Below are 17,332 nucleotides of genomic sequence, written 5' to 3'. Positions count from 1 at the left end.
GGGAGTTTTGTGTAGAGCAGCCAGTCAGCCTCTCTCACTTCTGTCACCCAGTTGTGAAGAGATTTCATGCTGTATTTATATTTGTTGAGGCTTCCTGTTGATAAGGGCTATGAAATAATTACTTCTGTGAAAATTTCCTCTTGAATGGCTTTTTTAGATAAAATATTTTCTGCTAAATGTTGCTAACTATATAAACATCTCAGCAGTGAAGCTCTGTGTTCTCTCAGCCTGGAGAAAGAAACCAACTAGAAGGTCTATCACACAAAAAATTTACCTTTTGAATTTAGAGTATGAACAAACCATATACATCAACAATACATTCCTGTCCTCTAAAATAACAAGATCATAATTAAAGTTCTAAGCTTGGAAATTTTTGCTTGGAACCAGGTTTGGGAACTCTGAAGAATGCCTTCTCTCACCCTAACATATATTTATTGCATTAGCTATATACAGAGGCAGATCTGGAAAAGAATTTTTGAAAACCTCATTTTCAGACTTTGGCACATATCAGTCTCATTTTGCTCTCTGCAACATCTGGGTTATCTGACATTCCTTGGCAGGACTGAAAATGAGTAAATACAAATGGGTACAGATGGTAGTTCACGTTTTAATTTCTATTTGCAGAATAAGAAAAAATTGTGTATAATAATAAATATAGTAATATATAATACAAAATCAGTGTGCACTGAAATAAACATTACCCCTTTCACCAATTTTGATATTTACTTTTAGTTTCCTCTTGGTCAAATCAAGCTTTTTGAGGCAAAGGTTGAAGAAGTTGATAGATCCTGTGATTCTGATGAAGATTACGAAGCCAGTGGTCGCAGTTTATTATCAACCCATTACACTGTTGTTATCCACCCCAAAGACCAAGGACCAACTTATCTTCTTATAGGATCCAAACACGAGAAGGTAATAAATGGATATTTTTATTGAGTTTCAGTAGCACATCTATGAGTATGGTGCTGTGATATGAATATTTCAAGAGGAGGACAAGGGCTACAAGTTACCTGGCTTGTATTTTGATGTCATAAGGAGAAGGTTCTGCTTTATTAATATCGATCAGAGTTTGTCTGCAAATCAATGCTAGTGTAGGTAATCCTTGTTAAAATACACAAAAATATGCAGGCTTGCCTACATAAGTAGTGGTGAAGAATGTCTTATGCACCATCTACTTATGCTGTAATGAGAATTTTGCTCACATACAGTAACTTGTAGACAGAGCTGTAGCTGAGAGGCTAAAGGGTACTGGTGTCCATTTTCACTGACAAGACTAACATAGCACAGACTTGCCCTACTGTAGTAAAGGAGCACTGAGAAGCTGGGTTAAAACCATTTTTATTATTGTTGCTTCATTGTTCCAAGAAATCTTGTAGACCTCATTTTGCTTTCTGGACTTACCCCAGATTAGCAGGATCTGACAGTGATAAAAAATTATTTATGTAAACTTTTGGAAGAGGAAAGGAAGAATGCCCTGATAATTAGACATGACTTCTGACGATAAAAACTTTTGGAGAGCCCTGTCCAATCTTCCTTGCTTAGTATTTGTAACATAGAGACCATGAATGTGTGTTTATTCAACTAAAGGCAAACTCGTTTAGGCTTCAAAAGGAGCTCATGGTAGGGTTTTAAGTTGAGAGCAGAATCTTGATGAAGCAGCTCCTTCCAGCACAGAACGAGTGAGCTGCTATGTTTTTCTGCTTTAGGACACGTGGCTCTATCATCTGACAGTTGCAGCTGGAAGTACCAGTGTAAATGTTGGATCTGAGTTTGAACAACTTCTTTGCAAATTATTGAATGTGGAAGGTGATGCCTGTAAGTTTATTTTTATTTCAACATACTGATCTTCCAATGCTTATTTAGTAAATGTACTTATGAACTGAATTAATTGCAAAATGTATATATTTTATCCGTTTAGCTTCTCAAATTTGGAGACATCCTACCCTTTGCCATAGCAAAGAAGGAATTACTTCCCCTCTTACAACACTGCCATCAGAAGCCTTGCAAACTGAAGCAATTAAATTATTTAAGGTAAAACCATAGCAGATGCCTTTTTTATTAACTGTCTATATTAACTCTTTGCTAAAGCATGGCTGTTAGTTGGCTTCCTAGATATAAGAAAAAAGAGATTTTTTTTTATCTTCAGTGGAGGTAACTAAGAGACAGCAGCAAAATGTGCCCCTAGTACCTCACCAAAGACTATCACTTCCAATGTAAAGATAACCTTTAGTTGTGAGGGTGCAGTTTAGGCTTCAGCTTTTGGTGTTCCTGCTTATTTGATAAGTTATTGATAAAATGCAAGTTAGTAGAGAAATCCATGACCATCATGAGTGACAATAATTTTACCTTGAAGTTCATAGGTCCAAAGAATCTAACAGCATGGACAGATCTCTGCATTCAGAAAACTGTATCTGAAATACTATTTTTTGAGTTAGTTTCAGGGAAAAAATCATAGGCAGAAGTTTTGTTGTAGATACATTTAAATCTGGGAGATATTTTAAAAATCAGAAGAAAAAGAAAGTAAATTTTAAGTTTAGGCAAGTTATGGATTATTTAAAACTGAGATAGAAAGCAGGGACTGTACTGCTCTTTTTAATAGAAAAATACTTCATACTTCATATGAAGTAGCTATTCTTAAAAGAGCAGTTATTCAGTAATATAAATAGAGAAAATATTCCATAGAAAAATTATTAAAAGTATTTCACAAGAGTTGAGTCCACTTTTAAAGATTCTCACAGATCTTTAAAAATACACATACATATATATGTGTTCCAGTGTGGTAAAAATGCTTTATGATTACTAAAAATGCTTTATGATTAGAAGACACATACTGGTTCACAACCACTGAGCCACAGCTAGGTTCTTTAGAAATTTTGTGTGCCTTACAGCTTCCAGCTGAAGGCCAGGTAGGTAGTTGATGCCTATGAGAGGGGGTATGTGCAATGCCATTAACCTGCTTCCAGGCTATAAAGGCTAATTCAGCAGCAAGATAAAATTTGCTGTTCCTTTGCCTGTATGTTGTGAAATAAATTACAAGTTGGAAGGCACAGAGGTTGGATAAATGAACTTTCTCCACAAAACTTAGATGAGTCTAAAGAAAAAATTCCCTGAAGCATCAGCTATCTGGAGAATTTTGATGTTATGGTTCAGATCTAGAGAGGAATTCAAGACAAGCACCGGATGTTTCATCATGGACACTTTAAGGCAAACTTTCCAGCTTGTTTCTCTGGGATGTTTGAAGCACTTCAAAGAAGTACATCCATCTTCTTTTCTGCAATCCTGCAGCATGAAAATTTACAAGGAAGTGTACTTCTGTGATAAAAACAAATTTACATCTACTTGGAAATCACTTTTCAGACCTAATTCAAATCACAGACACTTGCCTAAAGTAAATAAATTAGAGATTACTTGTATGACCTTTATTGCAACCTCGTATAAAACAGCTTAGAAGTCAGATAGGGAATTTAGAAACAGATCACATCATGTTTCAGTTATCCCATTTATGATAAAAATAGACTAGAAGTAGATTGGGTTTCCATCCACTTCTTGTATTTTTGCTTATATCCCTTAAAAATTCAACTATTGTATACAGTAAATGCAACAATTGATATATATGCTTTCTTCTAACACAGCACAACAAATGCTGGCTTTCCTGAGACAGTACTGGGTAGAGGCAAGGTCATACTTAACCTACAGTAAAAATACCATGGAAAGCCAAGATGTAAATCAATGGCTCTGAGTTAGGGATTTTTTATCTGTGTATTTGCTGCCATGCTGTGCTCACTACTTACAGAAGCATTTTACACTGTCTGGCACTGAGAGCTGTAGACATTGAATTTCTAATTCCTGTAGCGGGGTGAGCTGCGTTCAGCATGTCCTTAAACTTGCCTGCTACCACAATTGTTCCAACTCCTGTTACATTTCACTCTATTAGATACAGAGTGAAAAGCATGGGTTGTAGGGGGTGTTTTATCTCAAGTCTCTCTGTATAGATTTTCATCTATTCTGGCCCCTTTTCACCCCTTTTTGCAGAACCAGCAGAGTTTTCCAAGTCTATTGGTAAACTTACTAATTGTGATTTCAATTAAAGTACACTTTTGATTTACAGAATATCTTAAAGATTTGGTGAAGCTCCCTTGTATGTAAACTCACTTGCTTATTGTTTTATATCTAGACCTGCCAGTTGTTTATAAATGCTGCAGTTGACTCTCCTGCCATTGATTACCATGTATCTTTGGCCCAAAGTGCTTTGCAGATCTGCCTCACACATCCTGAACTTCAAAATGAGATCTGTTGCCAACTTATTAAACAGACCAGGCGTCGACATCCACAAAACCAGGCAGGACCAATACAGGTAACCCAGTATTTTAATGGCAGTGATTTCAGCAGCAGTGAAGGAACTACACACAGTGTTTAGGATGGTAAAGAGGCTCTGCTCTTCTGCAGCATCTGCTGAGTTGAGATCAAATTCACTGCTGCTGTGTTTTCCTGAAACAAAGCTGATGCTGTCCAACAAAGTATGTGTATGTGGTGGTAGAATATATCTCTGCCCATGTTGTCTGTAAAGGGTAGATATAAAATGGGCTGTCTTCAAGTCAAGTGTTAAGTAAGAATGTAAGAAACCTAATTATTTTTTACTGCTTCTTTCCTAAGAGAGGTGCTGCCTCAGGAAGCTTGGTGGGCTAAACCACATAGCAAATGACTCCACTGAGTGAGTGTGAATGAGAGAATGAGTGTGAAGTAAAGCCGTGGTGTCGTGTAGTGGAATATCAGATAAGGCTTAGGGCTTCTGATAGATGTCCCCTCTTGTGTGCCATGCTGCTCTGCATTCACTCTGAATGCTACATTATTAATACATGAAATTCCTCCCTTTGTCCACTGCCTGCTATTCACTCCTAATCCAGATGTGAAATGAACTGGAATTGAAAGGAAAGCCAGTACTTGGAGCTTGCATAGAATTAACAGAACTGGAATGTTACACTTATGATGGAGAAATGCCTATAGAACTAGGATATTGATCAGAAAATGAGAAAGAAGTTACCATATCAAGGCTTCTGTAATAGACATGCTTTTCTCTTACCATAGAAAGTAGCACATGGCCAGCAGCATACCTATTAGCTAGAAACAGCCTGTACCTGGGAGATGGCTGCTGTGTGGAGAGGCACTGGAACAGGCTGCCCAGAGAAGCCATGGGTGCCCCATCCCTGAAAGTTTTCAAGGCCATGTTGAATTGAGCTTGGAGCAACCTGGTCTAGTGGAAGGTGTCCCTGACCAATGCAGGGGGTTGTAACTAGATGATCTTTAAGGTTCCTTCCATTCTATGATTCAATGTGTGCATTGCCAAAACATTCACAAAGCACACACTGAAGCTACGTATGGCTGATGGAATTTAAACTTACTATAATTCTTCTTTGGTACTCTTCTTACCATTGGCAAGGCCTTCCCTCTGATGAAGATAAATAAGTTGTTGTTTTCCTAACACCCTGTTATTATGCTAACACCTACCTAACACCCTGGAATGATTGTCAAGAGCTAATACATGCACTAAAATGTTTTCAGCCTTACACTAAGTATTTTAAGTCCTAAATTCCCACTGCAGTCTCCTGCCCTTGCTTCTACTGCAGTGTATACCTTCAACAGAGCCAATGCTATCCTCCATCAAAGTACAGATATTTGATAAAAGGGAGTATCTGTGCCAGTGCTGTCAAATTTTATTTAATACCAGACAAGTCAGATAAATCAAGATAGAGAAACACTGTTTTTTTAAACCTTAGTGTGAAGCATTGATATACTGATTGTGAGAAAACTAGTTGCAATGTTAGTAAGTGTATATCAGGGTACATGAGAGCACTCTGTATTAAGTGAAACCAATGAATACATACTGAGCAACAACAATATACCAAAATATTGAATTACTGTTTTTTTCAATAGTTACTGTAAATTTGGTAGGAGACAAAATGTCATATGTGTTGCTTCATAATATGTGTAACAGGAGAGCTGAATTAAAATTGCACAGGCTTGTCCTCATATCACAATGCTTGGTGCAGTCTAAGTATTTCTTTTCTTTTGTATTAACTGCTTTTTATACAAACTCAGCTGCTTTCCCATTTCCAGCCCCAAAAGAAACTTGGTGTACACATGTAAATAGACAGAGAGTATTGGGCCTTTCAATGAGGTGATATGCTTATTTACTCAGCTTTTTCTCTGTTTTTTTCATTCCTATTTCAGCAGTCTCAACTTGGCACAGTAAGCTGCACTGCTGGCCAGCAGCCGCAGCAGGAAGTTTTATGTTGTAGGATGTTTAAAACAGTGAATGTATTCCTTTTATTCAGGGCTTGCAGCTCTTGGCCCTCTGTGTTGGACTCTTCCTGCCCCAGCATCCATTCCTTTGGCTTCTTAAACTTCACTTGAAGAAGAATGCAGATTCCAGGTGTGCCTGAATATTATTACCCAGCTAGTCAACTGGTCTTTTTGAATTACCTAGTTTTCAATCTTTCTTGTAATATATCAGATCTTTTGACGTATATTTTTAAATTAATTTGAGTAGAATTGCTACTAAAATATGGTACGTTACTTCTGTGTATCACTTGGGAAGTTACAAGTTTTAAAAACCCAATATTTTGCAGTGCATACTCTGACTGTATGTTGCAAAACTGTGAAAACCAAAATATGGCAGTTACACAACACACCCTGAGCCATGTTCATCTTTGGCACAATTCTGCTGGTCTCAGTAGACTAATTCCCTTTCTAATTCCACGTGTAAAAAAATGTGTTGGAAATCTCAGAGAGTGAAGTCTGCATGCTCCTCCCGTCTGTCCTCTGCAGAAATGTTCACTCACAGTTTACTATCCTTTCAATCAGTGCCCAGGAATTGCCTTATTTCTCTTTTTGCCACAGGACTGAATTTGGGAAATACGCTATATATTGCCAGCGCTGTGTAGAACGGACCCAGCAGAATGGAGACCGAGAAGCCAGACCTTCCAGAATGGAAATCCTTTCCACTCTCCTGAGAAATCCCTACCACCATTCCCTGCCCTTCAGTATTCCAGTTCATTTCATGAATGGCATATATCAGGTAATGTCACGCAGGCCACGAAATCTGAGCTCTCCCAACCCCCTGCTGTCAGCATATACACGAAGCAGTACATCAAAAAGAGTAAGGTAAACATGGTTCAAGTTTCATCCTGTGCCAGTGCCAGCAATGGCAGGCACAAAGCACTTGTGATCTGATTTGATCAACTAAGAGTAAAAGTTTGGGGTAAAATCTTGAAGAGAAAGAAAAAAGTAAAACCTTGTAAGAGTGAGAACTGCCAAAACTCTGTTTCTTATTTAACCTGACCACCAGATGAATGAATTAGACTGAAGGAAAAGGAAAGGTATTAAATTCCACTTCCTTTCATCAGACATCTTGGAAGTTAAATATCTCAGTGAAGGTCTGGAAGCACAGCTGTAATTCCCATTATCAGTCCTGAAGGATAACCATATTTGTTACAGAACAAACATGGCTTCATTCTTAACTCTCTGGGGACATCATTAGTCAAAGCCCCTAGGAAGCATTCCATGGGCTTCCAAGCATGCTGCTTCACATCCTGGTTTATGTTTCCAGCTGTGAGAGATGCCTGAGAAGAGTTTTAACAATTCATAGCATTCCTAGATAGAAAGCAACTTTTTATATGAAATCAAAGCTATATCAATTTTTTTTAAATTTCAGATTGTCACAGAAGTACTTTACATTTTTTGCATCTAAGTTTCTTAATTGCTTACTGCTAGCGCAGTAAAACAGGAAAAAACATCCTTAAAATCATCCTAAAGGGTTTCAAAATTGAAGTTTGGAGAAGAAAAGGAGTAACTGCTCATTAGTTATTTACTGCCCAAAATTGTATAGTTACAAGGGCTAAGAAAATTGTAATTAAATACATAAATTACTTCAGTGGGATCAGCAAATAACAATTATAGTGGTATTAAAAAATCTTGTAATAATCTCTGAAGAGTCATCAGATTTTTTTATTTTAATGCCAGGCACTGAGAAGTTCAAACAATAGTTCATGATGCATTTTCAAGACTTTTTTTTTACCAAAACATTTTCAGCATGTCAAATACAGGAAAACACTCTCAATACAGACTTAAGTGAACATCAGCCACTGTTATATATAAAGAAGCTATTTGCCATCTCTTGCTAAAATGCTTCAAGACACAGCAAACAAAAGTTCATATCTGGGGAAGTAAAATTTAGAAGGTTCTGTATATTACTGACCTGTGTAATGTGACAAAGCAACATTCATGAACTATTTTAGAAATGCCAGTCACCTGATATCCCTCTAAAGTTGCACATGATGAAAAATTTGATCTCATTTGCTTCTGCTCTATATTGAAAGTTATAGGAAATTATAATCTTCATTTCTCGAGTGGTGTTTTTCACAAAAAGCTCAGATATTAGACTGCTATCTGTCATACAAATTCTGTAATAGAATTCCAAGTGTAACAAGTGCAAGGAAACCAATTCCACTAAACATTCTTCCCATGTGGAAATCTTTTTCAGGCCCTTTATGGCAATTTTTAATTTCCAGTTACAGGCATGGATGAAATGGGTCTTACAGTTCCACCATTATTCCATAAGTATTACATTTCAAAATCTTAGATTTAAAGGGGGAACGAGTATGACTTTGATTAGCAAAATACATTTTGCCTTCTTTTTTAGGTTGTTGGGTTTGATGCCTCTACCACAGTAGAGGAATTTTTGAACACTCTGAACCAAGATACAGGGATGAGGAAACCAGCTCAGTCAGGATTTGCACTTTTTTCTGATGATCCCTCTGGCAAGGATATAGAGCACTGTCTTCAAGGAAACATCAAGGTAAACAAAAGCCTTTAATGGGCTGTGCATATAAAAAAATAAAGTATCTTCATTTGACAGAGATCTCTTCAGACAAAGTAAAGGAAAACATTTTTCAGGCTGAAAACGGTCTTTTTTTCTTAATGTGAAAGGAAAGATTTTTTTAAAAGATCACTTTTTCAGTTGCTGAAGTTCATTCAGTGAACTATAGTTAAAAGCCTTCTCCAAGAGATCCATATTATTCAGAGAAGTAACAGCTGTGTTAAAAAACAAAAAGTAAGCTGTTACAGTTCTTTAAAACTAAGGAGCATTAGAGTCAAACATGGATTTAGAGATTTCAGTCAACATTTCTGATATAGCTCCAAAAGATGACCATGTGAGGTCCAAGAAGTCATTGATACTGGGGTGGAGATCCTGGGAAATTAAAAAAAAAAAAAAGGTTCCTTCTCTAATACAGAATAAGCTTAAGGCTCAGATTAAGAAATTTCCAATTTTTGGCTTGCCATTGTCCTGAATTCTAAATTTTAGCTCCTTCTATTGCTAGAATTAAATTCTTAGCAGTAAAGAGTGACAAAATGCAATATAATATGTGCTTTAGTAAAATACTAGATACTTTCCAAATCTTTTAACAACTAATGAATCATTAATTTTTTGTATTTCTACCAAGTAGCTTTTTGCACCCTTTGGCCAATGTTCACAGCTGCACTTTTGAGTTACAAGGTGTGGTACAACCTGGCCATGGTGATAAACAAGCGGCGTCAACACAATCAGAAAAATTGCCATATGGAAAGCAAAATTTATAAAAGATGTACTTATTTTCTAGGTAACTGTAACTTTAGAAACTACTCATATTACTGCTTCCAGGAAGGCTCTTTTATGAAGGAATGGTGACATGAAGTTGGGGTCCTAGGATCTACTTCCTCTCCATCTGCCCACCCACCAACCTATACAGATTGTTTGGTTCATTTTTTAACAAACTTCATGCGAAAGGACCTAAAAAACTTGGGCATGTATTAGAAGGAGAAGGCAGAGATCAAAGGCATTTGATTAATTATATAACAACTCACTCTGTGTTACTACACATTCATTGGCAGCTGCTAAATCAAGTACGTGGCCTTTCCATGTTATGGCTTGTTTCCAAAGGAAGTGCATGTGTTGCAGGATAAACAAAACCAAAAAATTTTAATTATTAAACACTTTGACTAAGAAATACAAGTAAAGTTATACTTTGGTGACTTTAAAAATTCAAGCTGTGTATGTATCTAATAGGTGATAGGTAGAGGACATTAAAATAAGTTGACAGTTTCTTTTCAAGGTGTTTTCAAATAGGAAGATGTGCCAAATCAGTTTAGTATTGCTTTCCTTCTAGATCTGTGACATTATTTCAAAATGGGAGCAAGCCTCCAAAGAACAACACCCTGGGAAATGTGAAGGCACAAGGACTGTCCGCCTTACTTACAAAAACAGGTTTGTTTAGCAAGTATATCTCTGCCTTGTCCTGAGATTTGTTTTTCAGTTTCTGAGTTTCTTCATCTGAGAAACACTGGCTGACTTGAAGCTTGCAACAGAAATAGTAAATGGGTGTAACTGGTGTTTTTTTTTTTAAATAGAGTTACCTTTTTTTAGTTCTTAAGAGGTAACCAGGGCTGCAAAAAATCCCCACTGAAGTCAGAAGACTGACATTAAATATTTACCCACTGGTTCAAGTACAAGGGTTGCTCTGCTAATGTGTTTTGCTGCTGAAATAAACATGTCACATTCAGAGCAGATACTGCTAATCCTCAGGGCTAATGCATTTCCGTATCTTCTTCATTTAATAACTTTCTGTCTTTTCTGTAGGCTTTATTTTTCAGTTCAAGTTCATGGGGAGACAGAGAGAGAGAAGCTGCTGCTAGTGTATCAGACAAATGATCAAATAGTCAATGGACTTTTCCCTGTAAACAAAGAATTAGCAATGGAATTGACAGCCCTTTTAGCTCAGGTAATCTTTATGCACGGATAACTCACACAACAGTTTTTTAGGAGAAAATCTTAAACAAACTGATCCAGGATTGCTTGACACTCAGTTGACCTTCACCTTTTACATCTGAGCATGCAGGAAACAGACTGGGCTGGGATCTTTGTGTAAGGCAATTCTTAACTGGAGTGGAAATGCTTTAGAGCATTTGCTGCTGCTGGCACCAGTATGGCTAAATTGTGCTTTCCCTCTTGCACAGCAAGGCCCTCTGGCATTTAATATCATGTAACCATGTACCATTTCTTCATTCACTATTCCTTCCATGATTTCTGCAAGTTAATTCTCCAAAGTAACAGCTCTTCAATGGAAGTCTCAGAGTCCTTTACTAGACGTGGTCTTGATGTTTTATTTTTTTAAAATTAAAAGCTCAAATGAAGGGTTTTGAGAAAGTAATTTGATGTTGTTATTCAATAAATGTAAATTGATTTGTGTCAGCTGGAGATATGGCAATCTAAGAGCAGAAGTAATATTATGTCTGTACCATTTGTGTTTGATATTTAACTTTTTTCCACGGTAGATATACAAAATAAGAAAGGGAAAATCACTAGTGTGACTTTTTTATCAGTGAAAAGTATACATTATTTGACAAATATGTTTTCTTTTATACTTGGTCAAACAGATCAGAAGATAGTTCATAATATCCAGCTAGAAAATTACTCTAGAGTAACAAAAAACTTTTTTAATGGTCTTCCCCTTAGGTAGAGATTGGAGATTTTGAACGGCCTTTCTCAACTCCAGCAGGGCAAGTCACTTCCCAATCCAAGTCCAACCAAACACTAAAGCAAGTTTTGGAGAGATTCTACCCTAAGAGATACAAGCAAGGTTGTTCAGATGAACAGTTAAGGTGAGATGAGGTTTTTTGAGTCGTATTCTCTAAAGATCTAGGAGTGAAACAAAGAAGTTTTAAATTGTCATCAGGAATAATGTATTGTTGAGCTATATTTGCCTAAACCCGTGTTTGAAACTCATTTTCTTGCTAATCTAAACAACTCATTTCCTCTGCACATTTCTAATCTAAACAAAGAACCATCATTAATAACACATTCCAGCAAAAGATGTAGCAGTTACTACATAGTGTTACAAAACCCAGCGATTTTGAAATTCTTATTTTTCTTACACAGCAAATCTAAACGAGGTCTGAGTATGCACAAACTGAAGAGTTATGAAGCAAAGGACATGAGGACGTGATCTGTTTGTTATTCTAGTGTGCAATCTCTGGCAGCCAGTCAAATTGGCAATGTGTAACTTAGTGGACTTACTAGTAAGGTATCACTTTATTTAAAATTAATAACCTACAAGGCATATAAATCAACACCTACTGACATGAAAATGAGTAGAATGGTGTTATAAATTATCCAAAATCAGTGATACAGCTGTTTTGAAGTCCAGTAAACATCATAGAAATGTTCTTCAGTACAGAAAATTTTCAGGTTGAGAAAATTTAAAGCTATTATTATATGAACATAGTAACATTATTACATACTCAAAAGCCAGTGGGGCATTCAGACTTATGCAATTAACTTCAAAGAACAAATTGAAAAAGGTCTCAGATTAGATTAACTCATGGAGGAAAAGTGAAACATCTGTTGAACTCTTTAAGTAGTCCTACGCTACCAGCTGGCAGAGCTGGAGATCTGTGGCATGGCAAGAATCACTCTGTGCCTGCCCTATTGCCTGTATTTTTTTTTGCTAAGCGTGCAGTTTGACTTCATAAACAGTAAGACCAAAGCTGCAAGTGCTGGATCTCCCTTTACTACACATTAGCCCTCCCTTTTCTTGGGCTACATCTAATAACCTTATGGCTGCTGGGTAAGTCATCCCTGCAGGCCAGTGTCCTAGAAAGGTATTCTGAGCTGGGGGTTTTTTGAGAATCAGTTTTTCCGTAGTATTGAACCAACTCACCAAGGAGTCACACATTCACAAAAGGAGCCAGAAAAAAAGCCCCAGTGTGAACACACTGTGCATCAGGAGTAGCATTCTGAGTAGCAGTGTCCAGACACACTAAAAGGGAGTGTGTCTACTAGCCACAGGTAAAGATATGTGCTAAGCTGGATGGATTTTTGGAATGACAGCTGACATAGCTGTTGAGTACTGATAAAGGTACATTGATTCTCTGTAGAGACATGTCAAAAGCTGTCCCAGACTTTCTGCCTTTATGCTGCAACTGCTACATCAATATTTAATCATAATGTTCCAGAAATTAGAAGATACTTCATAATTTTCAAGTGCATTAAAATACTAAATGACATTTTGGATTTATTTAATACTGTATTAGTGATAGTCCTTGTATTAACTGAAATTACCATTTTAAGAAATCGATTCTTCTGTTGCTCATTAAACTTGCTGTGGGCAAGCACTGGAATTGCCTTCAGTAAGTAAATTCCATCCTTCATTTCAACAGACAGCTTTGCCAGCGACTGTCGACAAGATGGATGGCTCTGCGTGGGCACAGCGCCGCAGACTGCGTGCGCATTTACCTCACCGTGGCCAGGAAATGGCCTTTCTTTGGGGCTAAATTGTTTGCAGCAAAAGTGAGACATTTTAATGAGTTTGATTGGGGAGGAGGGGCTTAAATATAAATATAATTTGCAAATTATAGTAAATTTTGTTAAAAATAACTGTGTATACATGAGCTGATTGAACCTCCTTTCAAATTACTTTTTAAGTCATAGACTGGTGAAATATAACAGCCATAGTACTAAGTGTATCATAATAGTAACTTTCCAATACTCTCATTGCTCGTTTTACATTATTAATCTGTGTTTCCATTTCCGTCTGTCTTAGTTTGAGGTAGCCTTTTAGGTGTAGACTCTTTTTACCTGACAACTAACAGACATTGAAAAGGTATCATTAGCTGGCTGTGGAAGCTCAACCTTGCAGAAGGACTAAATGTGGTTAAGGGTACTTAGAGCACTCCCTTCTATGCTGGCACCTTCTCAATTTCTCTTAACTACTGGTACCTTAATTCTTTTGATTCAAATAACAGCCCTGTTAAACAGAACTGTCACCTCATGCCTTCAGTTTTAATAGGTAAACCACGCATGTGTGTGTGTGTGTGTAAAAATATATATGCGTATATATATAATTGCTTTTCAGCACTCTATTCTTTGTGTATTTAGATATATGAGCTAGTGGACAAACTGCAAGACACCTGACTATTTTACTAATATTTTATTGGACTAAGCACCAGGGTAGTTTTCAAGTGTATTAGTTTTAGTTCATTGTTCTGCCACTGGCCACCTACATGGCTTTGGGCAGGTATTTCAATTCCTTTCCTGAAATTTACACTGAGAGGGAACTGAAGTGAGAACTGTGGATGAAGAGAGGTCTGTAATAGCTGAGAATTAATAATTATTCACATATTGCCTCATTTTGAAGTAGTGACTAAAGAATATTTCTCTTTGTAGCCTCTAGCACCAGCCTCAGTTGAGAAGTCCTTCATATGGTTTGCTGTCCATGAAGATGGAATAAGCATCCTGGATTACAGCTCCATGGTAAGTGAAATTTCTATTTCTAATTTGGTCAAGATAGATTTTAGTACTAATTATTTGGAGAGATTCACCACCATACTATCTAATACATGGCATTAGCTGTCCATGCTAAGTTATCTAGTCCTTCTCTTAAAACAAAAATTCATTCATTTTAAAACGCTTTAATGTTATCATCATTACAGTAGCACTAATAATAGAAGTAAGTAATGAATTCTTTGCACAGAATTTATTTTTGTTTATCAGCTACAGTTTTTATATCATTTAATGAAATGTTAATGTTTTAATCATTCAGATGTCAGGAAATCCATAGTTATTGTAATGTTATTACAATAACATTAATTTTCTTTTCCTGGAGACTTAATTTTCCAGTAATATTCATAATACATACACTCTGCAAAGAGCAGTTACTTTAATAGATTGTTATTTTCCTTGTATTATTTTTGTTTAATAGTAGGTAATATAACCCAGTGTTATTTAATTATGTCATTTTAGGCTCAGATTTTTCTTTGATTTGCAATACAAGTTTTCATAGAAAACTACTCGTAATCAGTGTAAAAAGCAATGCCTGAGAAGATCCCTGCTTTCATTTATATCCTGCGAAGAAAAAGAATGGCATGCTGCTATTAGCAAGTGCTAATATTGAATATCAGAAAATTAAAATCTCAGCTTTATAATTGTGCTGATATGGGCCTTTTCATTACATTTCTTTGCAGTCAAAGAAATAATAAAACAAAGAGCATGAAGAGAGGAAACAGCAGCTCTCAGGAAACAAGCAAAATGTGCTTGCACCAGACTGAAGAGAGCTCTACAAACACTGCTCCTGGAGCTATGGCATTTCTCTAGGGCATTGCCAGGTTACATACTGGCAGGCCTTAGCTGACATTCAGGGAATGCTCAGCTTCCAGGGAACACTGGGATTTTCTGTAGGAAGGATCAGGGATATCAGAAATGATGCTGCAATGGGTAGAGATAATAGTATTTCAAAACTGGGACAAAAAGAGATTTACTAAGGAAGGACACTGAGTCAGTTATTGTACAAATGTTGTCTGACAATGAATTTTAAATGCAAACATCTGCAGCAAATTAATGTGAGGCATAACAATAAATTAAATGCTGATCTTAACTCAAAGGCCATTATTGTGGTGTTAAACCCTGAACAGTAAGAATCGAGGGATGAAAAGCTGAGGAGCCATGAAGAGCATTTATGTTTCATCAGAGATGTGAAAAAAAGAGAACAGAATTTAATTTTTATGTTTGCAAAACCTATCACTGCACAAAAAGAATACCTGGAGTTAAATTCCTTCAGATGTCTCATACTCTGCCATTTAATTCATTTAGATGCAGCTTCAATTTCAAGTGGAATTTGTAAGATTAACTTCTCTCAAAGTCAATCAAGATTTGGGTAAATGGAATTACACACCTGAGTTGAATGTGCTTATATCTTTTATCTAATGAATTTGGAATAGAAACAGAGGTCAAACTTAGAAGAGTTATCATCTACAGTGAAAACGCCTCATCATGAAGGTCTAAATGAAGCTATCCCAAAATTCATAGTTAATTACAAGATTCATAAGAGGCTACCTCCATTGAAAAATATAGGTGTAATTATATTTTTAAAAGAAGAATTTGTCATAATATGTTTTTCCTGTATTGTCCAGCTTAACAGCTTTGTGTTTTGTTCTGGGGGTTTCCTTTTTTCAGCGACTGACAGTAACATACACATATAAGAGCCTGATGACTTTTGGAGGCCATCAAGATGATTTTATGCTGGTTGTTAACAATGCTCAGACAAAGGACAAATCAACTGAAAAACACCTTTTTGCCATGACAAAGCCAAAGGTTGGTCTATTACCTAAAACAGTTTCCATCTGCTTTTGTGCTCTATCTAGTGGGTAATCCTAACAGATGTAAAAGATGAAACACCTTTTTTTAATCCCAGCCTGCTCAGATTACTGGCTTTTGCCAGATGATTTTAGAGAGCAAATAATTAGTAATGTCAGAGCTAACTGTGACAATATCGATGTGTTCCTCTTCTTTCCATGTCCCTGTCTATGACATTCCAGATTTTTCATAGAAGGACAAAGAAGGCTGATAAGGACAGAAATTACGTACAGTACCTGAAACCTACTCTGTCTGCCTAATCAGCACCAGAGAGGATTTTTCAAAAAGTACATTTGGGATCTACAGTGAAATTGTAAAACACATCTGAAAGACCAGTCACTTCTTAGAAATCCTAGGATGTTTTTCCTAAAAAAAAAAAAGAAAAAAAAAGAAAAAAGAAAAAAAAAAAAGTCCTGCTTTTTAAATCTAGATTATCTCCTTTACTGGGAAGACTGACTATATTAAAAGAAAAAACAAAAAAAACCAAAAAACGAAAGGTTTTGCTGTTAGTTTGAACAAATTTATGAAATAATACAAAAATCCACATATAAATTTGGTTCAAAACATGATTCTTCATACAAATAAGCATAGTAAAATACACATGTTGAAGTTCCCCTCAGATTGTGCCCTCATAGAATCACAGAATGGTTTGGGTTGGAAAGGACCTTAAAATCACCTAGCTCTGACCCACCTGCCCTGGGCAGGGACACCTTCCACTAGACCAGGTTCCTCAGAGCCCCATCCAAGCTGGCCTTGAACACTTCCACGGATAGGGCATCCACAGCTTCTCTGGGCAACCTGTGCAGTATTTCAGCAAGGTCTGTATGGGTCACACAGAAAAAATATGATAAAAACCTCCCCAAAGTCTTTATTCCCTTCATCTGCCCTGCACCTTGAGCTCTCTGAGTTCTCTGGCAAAACTTCTCAGGGTGTCATCTTTTGGACTTCAACATCTCTCTCAAAATTAAAGAAGTCATCTTTGAATCATTTAAGACTGTGGAAGACAAAGTATCTTTGATATGTCCTGATGGGAATAACATTACATTATTTGAAGGAGCAATAAAAAAAGCTTTATTAGTTATCTCCTTTTCCCCCATCATCAATTTGTTA

General features: G+C 36.6%; 1 protein-coding gene across 6 annotated transcripts in view; it reads left to right on the top strand.

Annotated features, from left to right (window-relative positions):
• PLEKHH2 (pleckstrin homology, MyTH4 and FERM domain containing H2) overlaps positions 1-17,332 on the top strand; it is a 58,115-nt gene that overhangs the window by 35,033 nt on the left and 5,750 nt on the right. For 5 of the 6 annotated variants that reach the window (XM_038131366.1, XM_038131368.1, XM_038131367.1 and 2 more), the window contains 13 exons: positions 733-912; positions 1,707-1,815; positions 1,919-2,031; positions 4,175-4,354; positions 6,333-6,430; positions 6,898-7,075; positions 8,699-8,854; positions 10,203-10,300; positions 10,673-10,814; positions 11,549-11,694; positions 13,252-13,381; positions 14,258-14,344; positions 16,043-16,180. In XM_038131366.1, coding sequence (XP_037987294.1) covers positions 733-912; positions 1,707-1,815; positions 1,919-2,031; positions 4,175-4,354; positions 6,333-6,430; positions 6,898-7,075; positions 8,699-8,854; positions 10,203-10,300; positions 10,673-10,814; positions 11,549-11,694; positions 13,252-13,381; positions 14,258-14,344; positions 16,043-16,180 — 1,755 coding nt within the window. Of the gene's footprint in view, positions 1-732; positions 913-1,706; positions 1,816-1,918; positions 2,032-4,174; positions 4,355-6,332; positions 6,431-6,897; positions 7,076-8,698; positions 8,855-10,202; positions 10,301-10,672; positions 10,815-11,548; positions 11,695-13,251; positions 13,382-14,257; positions 14,345-16,042; positions 16,181-17,332 lie in introns of those variants that run through there. The other variant, XM_038131369.1, reaches the window with a different exon arrangement.

The sequence above is a fragment of the Motacilla alba genome, chromosome 3 (genome assembly GCF_015832195.1).
Source record: "Motacilla alba alba isolate MOTALB_02 chromosome 3, Motacilla_alba_V1.0_pri, whole genome shotgun sequence".
In the NCBI taxonomy this organism is placed as follows: Eukaryota; Metazoa; Chordata; class Aves; order Passeriformes; family Motacillidae; genus Motacilla; species Motacilla alba.
Note: the sequence above shows the minus strand (reverse complement) of the source record. Positions and strands in the feature narration are given on the sequence as shown.